We start from the raw sequence: 12,708 nt of genomic DNA, 5'->3' as shown, positions 1-12,708 counted from the left end.
AAATTAATCAGTTTTTTTTTTTTTTTCTTAAACTGCAGGTGATATTTAAGTATACAAAATGGCTTAAAAGAAGAGGACAGGCAGGGCACCTGGATGGATCAATGGATTGGTTAAGCAGCTGCCTTCAGTTCAGATTGTGATCCCTGGAATCCAGCCCCACATCGAGCTCCCTGCTCAGTAGAGAGTCTGCTTCTCCCTCTGCTCCAGCATCGCCCCCACAGTCATGCTCTCTCACTCTCTAGTAAATAAATAAATAAAACCTAAAAAAAAAAAAAAAAAAGAGGGCAGGCTATTCCTATTCCTAGCATTTTAAAAACAGAATTTTTTATAGATTGACATCTGATTATCTATATTAATCAAATAGGTACTCTTGTATAAAGTACTTTGACTTTGAAACCCACATCCTGAATTCTGGCACAGCAGATTTTCTATAATCTAATGGACTTTGCTTAAGATAAAATTAGACCTAGTTTGCATATTTTGCTCAAATAGGTAGTACTGAGGAGTGGCTATGAGGGTATAGAATGCTGACTACAGAAAATCTGAGATATCAACTGCAATAAGCTGTTTTATAACTAATAAACAAAAAAATTACCCCAAACTCTCATATTAGCTGATTTACTAACATAAATTTACTTTCTTCAAATCTCACGTGGTTACCCTAAGTTATGTATGTTCTGGAGCAATGTCTTTTCTCATCTCCTGATGAGAGAGACTATAAGAAAGTGGGCAAGCTACTCAAAAGCAATCTGCCTCCCTGTTTTCACATTTAAAATTATAAATTAGATCTATCTTAAAACTCAGTAGGTACAATTAATAAGACAGTATTTGGTTTCATATGCTGTTTCACCTCCCGACCCAAACAAAAAGCGGTTTCTGCACTGACAGTAAGACTTAAAATTGGCAAATTTTAACAGGAAAAAAAAATGGGACCATATATTTTTCAAGAAGAAAACAAAGCAATGTTATTGCATATATTTTCTCAGTAGTAACAGAAACTGATTTATTATGGGAGATGTAGAAGCCACTTGCTGAGAGCCAGGCAGGGTAGGTAATTTGCATAGAAGAGGGAGCAGATTGTAGATGCCCTGACCTGTCAAGCACAGGTAGGGCCCCGGAGATAATGGGTCCCAGAATACAAAGCTCCATCTTGATCCAGACAGACACACAACATGGAGAGGCCAGATGGATTAAATGAGAGACAAAAACGCTGGCTCCTGCCATCTCCGCAGGAAGAAAGGAAGTGTTACAGAAGATGACAGATACCAGATTCCACACGGAGCCCGCCCCAGTCCCTGGCCCCCTCTGCGGTGCCTGTGCCATGATGCCCACACCGCTGAGGACAGGAAAGCCTGTTCGAGCCTGAAATCCAGTCGCCAGGGAGACGCCAACCACACTGACAAGAGCAACCAAGCCCGCCCGGCCTCAGCATCTGACAGGGGAGCGCGGCACCGGGCCGCCTGGCGGCCTGGGCTCCGGCCCTCGGACCACTCGACCCCGCCCAGGGCACTGCCCAGCACCCACGGGGCTGTCCGCAGGCCAGGGCTCCTCTCTCGGGGCCTGTTCAGCAGTGAGGGGCCATGTGCACCGGCCGGAAAGCGGCCCTGCCACAGGCCCCAGCCCTGTCTGCCCCGCACTACGGGGCCCGCCTCGACCGCGATGCGGAGCTCAGCCACACAGGACAAGGCGGATGCGGGGAGGCCCCAACCTCAGAAAGTGCGTGGACCAGGCCACGAGAATCCTGGAGCCGGGCTCGGAAAAGCATAGGGTCCAGGAAAACAAGGGAGGAGCTAATAAGGGAGCCGGCCTTCCTCACAGCTGGGGCCACAGATGCCCTCTCTGCCTCCAGCCACATGCCACAGTGATGACCTAAGGAACACCAGCAGTAGCACAAGCCTGAGGGACTCTGATTTTTATTTTTATTTACTTATTTTAAAACTATTTTATTTGTTTATTCATGAGACAGAGAGAGAGGCAGGTTCTGTAGGACTAGATCAGACATGGTGCTGTCTTCCCTTGTGGGCCCTACAGAAGCTGAGAGATTAGCAGACAGGATTTAGGCCGGTAAGTGAACGGGTATCCAGAATCTCGCAATGTTAAAACTAGAAAGGAACTCAGAAACCATGCAAATCATCTAAACCAGAGCTTTCTAAGAATTTTCTAAAAAACTGCAGCAAACTATGCCTTATTACAATTAAACTTTACAGAGAACCGCAATGTATTAGAAGTTACTTTAAAAACCCACAAGTGCTAAGACAACAGAGGGGTGACAGCAGGGTGAAGGGTGAGGCTGGTGGCTTTGTAGTCCCAGCTACTCAGCCTCCCCCAACTCCTGGGCTCCATGCGCAAAGCTGAGCTCCCCTCCCAGCCAGAGGTCATGACATGCATTTTTGAAAATCAATGACCTGGTTGTCCAAATCTTGTTTCACAATGAGGAACTTAAAGCTCATGTGTTTTAGGTAGTTTGACCATAAGCCCAAAATTATCACAATTATGTGGACTAGGATGCAAGTTGCCTGAATGTCAGTTCAGTGGCCACTCCACTCCACTGATGCAATCTCAACAACGCAGGCTGCAAAAGCTTGAAATGTGTAATAGCTGCTTTGCTTTCTTTCCTTCCTCCCTTTCTTTCTCTTTCCTCCCTCTCTTCCTTCCCTCCTTCCTTCTCTCTCTCTTTCTTTTTTTGTATCCTGAGTTCAACAGACTGGTCTAGGGAGAAAAATTATAAAATCAGGACTCTGGGAAAACACAGCACTTTGTGGTTGTAGATGCACACATCACAAAGGTCTTTCCCATTTCTCGTCTAGAACTTAACCTATGGTTTAAAACGTAATTTATCTACCTGCTTATTTTTATCTCAATGGCAGCTGAATGAAAAAGGTTTAATAGGGACCCCTAGGTGGCTCAGTTGAGCATCTGCCTTTGGCTCAGGTCATGATCCTGGGGTCCTGGGAGGAGTCCCACATCGGGCTCCCTGCAGGGAGCCTGCTTCTCCCTCTGCCTATGTCTGTGCCTCTCTCTCTCTCTGTGTCTCTCATGAATAAATAAATAAAATCTTTTAAAAAAAAAGGTTTAATATCAAGTACTTAAGCCAGTTATTTCAAATTATAAAGGGAAACTGTTCATATAGGGACAAACTTAGTTGTCTAACCACCCTGGTGAGAAACTCTGAAGGCTGTCCCTATAGGAATTAAAAACATGCCTTGTATTGATATGTATTCCATCCCCTGATGCCTTTGAAATGAATGTTATATGTGAGAAAATTACATTTTATGAGTGAATTTAAATAACATTTTAACCAGAACAAAAAAAAAAATTCAAAAGCATCATAAATTGTAGAAGCTTTAAAAAAGAACTACTACTGGGGGGCCAAAGTACTATATTCTTATTAAATATATACCCAGGACAGACAGAAGCAAGATGCTTCCACAGTAGGGCTACACAAGCCACAGTGGTCAGCTGGAAAGGAACCACTGATACAGTGAGGTAAACTCAAGAGGGTGGAAATTATTACGTATGACTCAGGATCTTGGAGCCCAGACTTGGCAGCAAAAATATAAAATATGTTCTTCATCTGGCAAGAATAGGTTGTATACATTTGAAATCACTGGCTGGATAGAGGTAAAAAGCTCCATTCAGCTTGAGCTGGAGAATTAGGTAAAGGGCCGGGAAGGTGGGGTGGGGTACAGTAGTTCTCCAAGTTTTGCTTTGCATGCTGTTATGGTAGTGGGATTCATCTTCCTGGAACACATTATTACATGTAACAGGCAAAATGACATAATTTCACTTTAAGTCTCCTCAGAATGTGATTTTTGTCTAAACTTTTCTTCCTCACCACAGCCTTCTTTAGGTATTTGTGATAGAAGCAGTTTACCTGAAAGTTAAATTGCAAGTAAATTAGAATCCACTTAAATTATCTCTGGTCTTTGCTTGAACTTTGAGCAGCAGTGTCTTTAACTTTTCTAACAAAGGTTAGATGCATAGAGTCACATTTGAAGTTAAAAACTAAAATATAAAGTGGTATTATGAACAATATAAGCTAATCAACAGGTTTTACTGTTAGGACTCTTGAGGCTTTTCTCTTATAAGTAAATATACTACTGAAGTTGTTTCCTGATTTTTAAAGCAAATGGAATGGTTATCTTTATGAATGTTTAACTATAAAGATAGCTTCCCCATAACATTGCACATATTTTTCAATCTTACTTTTTTTTCTCAATATTCTATGGAAAACCTATTGCTCAATATTAACCTTTGACTTTCAATAATCTTGGCTTAAAATATTTTGTGATTTTGAAATATATACATACACAAATATGTTAGTTCAGATCAAGGAAAGCAAGAGTAATTGATAAAAATAAAACAAAAATACATTTTCGAAATCACAGATCATTGTATATATTTACTGGAGTTACCACATTATACCAGTGGTTTTAATTTTAGTCTCAGGATAACCTTAAATTCCTAAAAATTATTAAGGATTCAAAATAATTCTTATGTGGATTATCTCTATCAATATTTACTGAATTAAAATTGAGAGGATCTAAAACTATTTTTTTATAAAAATCAAAATTTATCTTAACAGAAATTACATTTTTATAAAACGATAACTGTATTTTCCAAAAACAGTGAGTACAAACAATGGCACTGTTTTACATTTCAGCAAATCCCTTACTATGTGGATGAAAAGACAGATTCTTCTATCTGTTCTGCATTCAATCTATTGCAGTATCAAATGACTGGTTGTTGCTAGAAAACCCAACTGTGTACTTGTAAAAGAACAAGGGTAAAAAGATAAATGACATCTTATTATTATGAAAATAGTTTAGACTCCACTGATTCCTCTGAAGGATAATGGGAACCCCTAGGGTTCCCTGGAGCATACTTTAAGAACTGCTGCTCCATAGAGTCATTTATAATTGCTATTCTTGCAGATATTATAAACTTACATGTCTCCATGCCTTCATCATCATCATCTACTGTGGGTTTATCGTAAGACTTGTCGATGGCAGCTCTGAAGCTCTCATTGCATCCCCTTCCTCTGATTATCCGTGGCCGTGGGCGGTGGAAAGGAATATCCCCGTTCAAAGTCACCTCAGCAACTGCCGTCTGCAGACTCTCTAATGAGCTTGACTTCTTCAGACCCAGGGAAGGTCCTACATCTCTGCTGGGGGAACCTTGGAGATATACAAAAATTAAATGTTAGTTAGATAGTGGTGAATATTATATATGCATATATAATAATATAATGAATATTATATATTCATCTGATATCTACAGATTGTGGAAATCACTCACTCACTGAGTTCTAAAGTATAGATGGAAATGTCATAAAAAGAAAGTAACAGTAACTAATTTTAACACTTCCCAAATATATATTAGATTTAGTTGATTTTTTTCTTTCCATTTTTTTCTTTCTTTCCATTTTTAGCTCAAGAAATAAATTAGGTTACATCACTTGCTCCAGGTACGTAAAGAACCTAAAGAACCAGAATAACCCAGAAGTTCACTGGAAAAGTAGGAATAATGAGAAAGCTAAAATAAGCAACCAAGAGTAAGCTTTGTAACTTAATTAAAATCATTTATGGGCAGTCTAAAGTTATTTACAGAAAAAATTCCAACTTTCATCTCAAGGAGTTCCATGAATTCTTTTCCTCATTACATGGCGGGTTCACATAGCTTGGTAGATACATAGAGTACAAAAGACTACTTGTCACCAATACACTTAAGGGCACCTTGGCACTAGGCAGAAACCTGGTTCTGGGACATATCTATGTTCTATGATGGCAAGAGCAATGCAAGAGTTGCACAGAAAGAAATTATGCAAGGGTTCTCATTAGGTAGCAAGAGAGGAGAGACTACAGAGCTGAATGTGAGTATGTGGATCTCCAGGCTCAGAAATAATACCTGCTTTGAGGAATAAGGAATGAGCAGAAGGAAGAAAACTTAAGAATTCACGAAGAAATTTTCAGCAGGATGGCAGGGGAGAACTCAGGGAATGAACAATTTGGCTCTGTTTCTGGAAGATGTAGGGCAGGGGTCCTGAGTTTTAGAAGGCAATCAAAATGGATTTCTTTAAGACAGCCTCAACCATCACTGCCTGACTCAGCACTCAGCAGTACATGAAGTCGCCCTCTCGATGACCAAAACACCAGCTCTGCACCACTACCTGGGAAACCCAGGTTTCTGAACTAGCTTGTCACTTACACTGTTAAAAAGGCAGGTATGAAAAAACGGGAAGTTCGAAGAGAACAGGTTATTTATCTATGCATGGGGTCATTAGCCCCTATGTTAATCAATAATTAAGCAGTAGCCTTGATATGCTATCACCTAGAAGGCAAATAATTACGACGTGGGCTTGGCATGGCTCACGGTAGAAAACAGAATAAAAGGTAAACTGAGAGTCAAAACAAGAATTACTTCTTTAAGATTCATTTACATTACATCTTTCACCTAATTTTCACAGTGGGGTAGCAGTTTTTAAGTTAAAATAAATATGTCAAAAATGTAACGTAGGCAGAAAGGCAGACAGATGATTCTAATGAAATAATATCCCATCAATTATCATGCTTGGAAGAAAAAGATGATTTATTGAACTTTCTCACTGCAGAATTATATATATTTGATTATTTTATGACAAAAATTCACATGAAAAAGTTTCCTTCCAGGATGATCAATCTTTTCCTCTAGATAGCACTATAATTTTTGATAAGTTCATGTTCTAAATACCCATAAAAGTCATGTCACAGGAAGGAAAATGAATTTTGTTCCAGAACTAAACAAAAAGTAAGAAATCAAGGAGTCAGAGAAAACAGGAACAGATCACTTGCAGGCAGGAACAGTGACTTTATATTTCCTAAAATTAGCACTGGGAAAATCTTTTTTGGAGTAACTCATGTGTATCAATTTCCATAACCTACCAGCTGCATTTTGAGTTCTATAAACACTTTAAGGCAAATATTGGCACTTTTGGGGGAGCACAAAAGACATGTGTATGTATATATATGTGTGTGTATAGTCCTATCTATCTATATTTCTCCAATAAAGATTTCATGCTTCCGGTAAAGATTTTCATAAAAACATCACTTACGTATATTAAGTTTTTCTTTATGAAAAGTTAGCTAGATTTGACTTAATGTACTCAGAGCGCTAAACATTTTAATAATGAAATCCAGAAATAGGAGGAGTATTCATTAAAGTAAACGTCTATGTCTACATAAACAAAGGCAAATCTGGTGAAAAACATGAGGAAAATATAAAAAAGCAATAGATATTTTGTAAGCATACTTTAAGACTTACCTATCTACTTTTCTCTCTGAAATTGTAACACTGCAGTATGACATTTTGGCCATGGTGTGTATTGTGTATATAGGAAATCAATGAATTATTGCCTCTGTATTTATGTATGGTTGAATAATCTTCATAGTAAAAAGTTATACAAAAAGGTCAAAATTTGTAATTTGTGAATCTATAAGAGGGATCAGCCAACCATTAGCCAAATCTGGAATGTCCCTTTGTTTATATATATTCTATGGCTGCTTTCATGCTATATCAGAATTAAGTCATTGTTACAGGGACTGTTTGGTCTGCAAGGCCTACATTATTTACTAGCTGGTCCTTTACAGAAAGAGATTTTGAATTTGTAACATGGATATGATACATTCTAGTACATTATCTGTCAAGCTTTAAACAAAGGTTTTCTTAAGCAAAACGTTAAGATTCCTGAATGAGGGTTACTGAGAACTCTGACATGATACACAGTATTTACTAGGGATGAAAATTAAAAACGCCTTTCTCTTTATAAAGTATGGGCAAAAAAATTAGTCTTATTTACACACACAAAAAATCAGCATCTTTTGATTTTAAAATAATATTCTAAAGCTCTTTGTAAATCTTTCAAGTCATTAGGATACTTAGCTCATTTTTTATATTCAAGGATTAAACTGTTAGAAACCCAATTCTCTTCTTACACTCTCTTTTCTTTCACAAAGAAAATTTACCTCCCAAATATCATCACAGATCCTTAGATCCATAAATAAAGGGAAAAATCATAATCATACTATTTTCCCTATCCCTATTTTCCTACTCCTGCCTACTGATACCTCTCTTGCCAAAAAAAAAAAAAAAAAAAAAAATAGAGGATGTCTTTTGCAAGGGCAAAAGGAAATGGAATTCAATTTTCATTATGAAAGGCTTATGGCTAGACAGATGATCTTTGCTGAAATGCCACTGTGGCTCTACCAAAAACATTTGGACTGCACTGTAAAATCATGATCAACTTAGCAATTCAAGTGAAGAGAGAAAAATAACTGAAAATCTGTTCATTGTCCAATATTGCAGGGTGGAAAGGATCTAGAATAGAATACACTTTATTCCTTTAGATTTAAGACCAACAGACCAGAAGGTACTTTGATGTCTAGCTAATAATTTAGCGTCCCAAGGTTTTCTAGTTTACTTTGGTAGGATCGATGTCACATAGTGGGGGAAATAAAAGAAAAAAAGGAAAAAGCTCTTTTTATCTATGATCTAACATTTTAAAACACAATAAAAGCACAAGATTCAATTAGATTATCAAATCTGCCTTCTCTATATGAAAGTTATTCTATGTGTTCAATTAAACTCTAGATATCGACAGTATTATTTTTTTAATTGCAATAGTGCTCTTTTCCTTTTAGTAAAAGTGAGTTTGTCAAATTAAATATTTTCCCGACTTTACCTGACTGGCAATAGCATATAAAGTCATGTTCTTTTTTATAAACATTAACTTGGACAGGGCTTACTTCTTTAAAAGTACTGAAGGCTATTAACTCCAAAGCTAATTACTAAGTTACATATATGAACTAGCAAATAATTTTCTTTAGCCCTGTTTCAGAATTTCAGTGAATTTCATGTTTGATCGGAGAAATAACTACATAAAAAGGGCTGAAACTATAGTTAATTGCCTTACACTACAGTTAATCCTATGATTTATTGGATGTAATTTTTACAATCTATCTTTTACTCTACAGAATGTGAAGACTCCAACCATGTCCACAATAATCTTTACATATGTATATAGATACACATTTTTCAAGCAGGCTAAAACTAATTACTACTGCAGGTTAAAAAGGTGAATTGAAGCTAATTAGTGCTAAGTGATATGACTACATCATACTGGATCTAGAATAATTAAAACACTATTCCAAAGTTACAATAATAAATCATAAATGCGCCATTTACAAAGCACATTACTTTAATTACACATGAACACTTTCCTGTGATAATTTTCATAAAATAACATAAAAAGTAAATTCTAATATAATGAAAAAGCCAGTTCAACATAATCTATTGATGCTATAGAATGATCTAGGCAGCATTTTAGAAGCAAGTCCTAATGAGTTAAAAAACAAAAAAACTTTAAAATAGGTTCACAAGGTCGAGAAGCTGTATTATATAGTCTAACTCAATATCAGACAACTATGAGCTAATTCTTATATCTGAAGAACTCAGGTTTTCTGAGCAGCTAAAGACAGCAACGTTGGATGCTATCCTTCAGTGAAAAATATTTATATTTATGCTATTATCCTTCAGATCAAAATCACCACTTTGAGGATCATTGGACATCAAGCAAGGAATCTAGTAAATGACTGAAACACTTAAGAATCTCCTAGAAGAGATCTTGTTCTCAGGATTTTGATTTTTATTTAATTGCAACAAGACATCCCTATGCAAATACAATTAAAATCTAGGTTGTTTTAGCATTTTTGAAACACTAAATTGTATTTGCGCTTAGTATGTACTACACCAATAAATTCCTAACAAAATTTTTCTTTTCTTATACAATTTGATTTCCTACAATGAATCTACACATGATTGGAATATTTATGTTCACATGCAATATGATTGGCAGCTCTATAATTATGATCATCTCCTTGGACCACAGTTTCTACGGCAACGGTCTAACTGTCCATTCTTACCTGCTTTCTGGTCATCCACTGTATTGAGTTTAGTCTCGTCAGCTACTGTTAAAAGGTAAATGTATACTGGTTAGTGCAGTTAGTCCCCATAGCCCAACATGCTTCAACCATTCCCGGATCTTTTCAGTTAGGTGTTCATTCTTAGATAACATTTCATGCAAAAATATGAAACATCAAGCAAACATTCATAATCAAAAAAGGGGGAAAAAGCAGTGTCTCCATGCAAAATGCCAGTCATTTCATTTCACAGACACGTGTGTTATTTATAAGTTAGCGTATCATAATTAGCCAAGGCAATGCATCGCCAAATTTTTCTTTTATGCATGTGATAAATTAATGCTTTTAGTCTTAAAGTACAAACAGCCACCAGAGAACAGCATAAATAAGTTACAGTTGATTAACAAGGGTTTTTAAAATCATTTGATCAATTTATAGATATAATTAATTATTTTACTTTTTTGTTTGCTTTTTGGTGGATTTTGATTTAAAAAGAGACACTACCTGATTGGTGTTTGATTGAACAACTATGTTATTTTCCTCCTTCCATTTGCTTCCAAATACTTTCTATAATAAATATTCTATCAAATTATTACTTCAATTACATGCCTTAATTATTAACACATAAGAGTTTCTATTAAGTAAACTTTAAAGAATAGCAATGAAACGAAGATATCATGAAGTAACCAAATGCTACACATGGATTGAGATAATGGTTTCTCTCCAAACTTTTCCTTCTAGTTCAAGAATCCTACAGCCAACCAAATACTATTTCAAAAAATTGGTTTTAAACAGCCAAAATGTGAAAACATTTCATCTTTTAAATAAAGATGCAGGAACATAGCATGATATACATGTGTTTGTTTCTTTTATCATCAGGAAACATATATATTAACATATTGCACATTAGGTAAACATGCCACTTATGAGAAATATGGTTATCTCAAACTCGAAGAAAAACTAATTTTTGCCAAATTGCCACATTTCACATTTATTTTCTCTACTGCTTAAGGTAAACAGATATGTGTTTGGGACTATCAATTTTAATCTGAAAGCATCTAAACCTTATTTAGATAAAGATTCATGGAGATTGTACTCACTACCTAAATCCATGCTTTTTGATTTTCGCGTTTTAACGAAATCCAATTGACTGGCATCTGAAAATTGCTTTGTGCGTTTTTCTGACATACTCTGGCGTCCAAATCCTTCTCGTTGAAAAGCAAGAACTGGATCGACATCTGGACTCAAAGAGCTGGTATGAAGAGAAAGATAAACATAAAAATATTTACTAAAAATCGAGGACGTCCAACCTTAGGAAAGATCATACATGCCTGTGTGTGTGTGAAGGTATGTATGTGTGTATTCCTCAGAAGCGCTGAAACTAACACAAATACAGGCCATTTAAAAAAATGGCTGAATACGAGGTGATGAGAAAATACAAACTGAATTTACATTTAGAATAATTCTTCCTCCATGTGAGTTCTCTCCTCCTCATTCTGTCCTCCAATACATCACTATTTCTAAGCGATTATCAAAAATAAAGCTGATGAGGGTGCTGGGTGGCTCATTCAGTTAGGCATCTGACTCTTGGTTTTGGCTCACGTCATGATCTCAGGGTCATGAAGTTGAACCCCACCTCGGGCTCTGCACTCAGTGGGGAGTCTGCTTGTCCCTCTCCCTCTGTCTCCTTCTCCCCTACCCCCCTGCTCACAGAGGTCCAATCTCTCTCTAAAATAAACACTTTAAAAAAATAATAATAAGGCTGATGTCTTTTAGACATTGGGAGGATTGAATATTAGAGAAAAACATTCATATATGTGAATACAAATATTGGTAGCAAACAAGTGACTATATAGATTACAATCAAATAGAAGTTCTAAAAAAGAATTTGTCTGGTCTTCTTCTATATCCTTTGTCCCATGTTTTAGAAAAGAAGAAAAAACACCTTTGTGGCATGTAGTTTCATGAGGATGTAGTTTCTCAGCAATATTTATTCAACTGACAAGAAACCAACTCAACAAATCTTTATTAGAACCTATTCTGATTAAGGTGTTGTCCTAGATACCAAAGTTAAAAACATAAAAATGAAAAGATTCTCTGTTCTCTGCAAGTTCCTAAAAAAAAAAAAAAAAAAAAATACTACCCCAGAATCACCAAGCCAATGCAGTGGATGCAGAGATGGGAGAGTGATGGGTACTGGGGGAGACTAAGACTCGATGACATTTGATTTCGGTGACACCAACACAGTAGTGCAAGCAGAGATGATGAAGCACATGGTAAATCACTGGTAAGAGGATACCATTGGAAGAGTTTTCACAGGGGCAGTGGCAAACGATGACACAGAATCATTCCTATTTGTAAAAATCTGTGAATACTTTAAAAAGTACTAAGTGTTCTGAGTATAGTCCATACAATAAAAATGGTATGTCTCAGTGCTGGGCTCACTGAGTAAATACATTGCTCTCCTGTATCAGCACCCAGCCACCTCCCCTATCCGGCCAGGGAGGAGAAAATCCCTCCACAGCTAACTAAACATCCCAGACGGTGAGGAACCACTTCCACCAGGTCAACTGAGTTTACGATCGTCCTTCTTATGCTTCTGATGGAAGCAAACTTCTCTAACCTTTATGGCTGTAGAGAATTACCATCTGATAAAGGAGAGTGATCTGGTTCAGCTATACATCAAAACTGTAGCTGCAGTTTACCGTGCATGAAATGATATTTGGCTCGTAGAGAAGAGCTAAACCAAAAATTG

General features: G+C 36.8%; 1 protein-coding gene across 23 annotated transcripts in view; it reads right to left on the bottom strand.

Moving 5' to 3' along the window:
* Positions 1–12,708, bottom strand: part of PARD3 (par-3 family cell polarity regulator) — a 651,879-nt gene that overhangs the window by 200,042 nt on the left and 439,129 nt on the right. For 10 of the 23 annotated variants that reach the window (XM_055308634.1, XM_055308632.1, XM_055308633.1 and 7 more), the window contains 3 exons: positions 11,054–11,205; positions 9,957–10,001; positions 4,950–5,177 (listed from right to left, as the gene is read on the bottom strand). In XM_055308634.1, the coding sequence (XP_055164609.1) occupies positions 4,950–5,177; positions 9,957–10,001; positions 11,054–11,205 (425 nt within the window). The remainder of the gene's footprint in view (positions 1–4,949; positions 5,178–9,956; positions 10,002–11,053; positions 11,206–12,708) is intronic. The other 13 variants (XM_055308639.1, XM_055308631.1, XM_055308638.1 and 10 more) reach the window with 5 other exon arrangements.

The sequence above is a fragment of the Nyctereutes procyonoides genome, unplaced genomic scaffold, assembly GCF_905146905.1.
Source record: "Nyctereutes procyonoides isolate TBG_1078 unplaced genomic scaffold, NYPRO_anot_genome, whole genome shotgun sequence".
NCBI lineage: Eukaryota > Metazoa > Chordata > Mammalia > Carnivora > Canidae > Nyctereutes > Nyctereutes procyonoides.
This window is presented reverse-complemented; position numbering and strand designations above follow the sequence as displayed.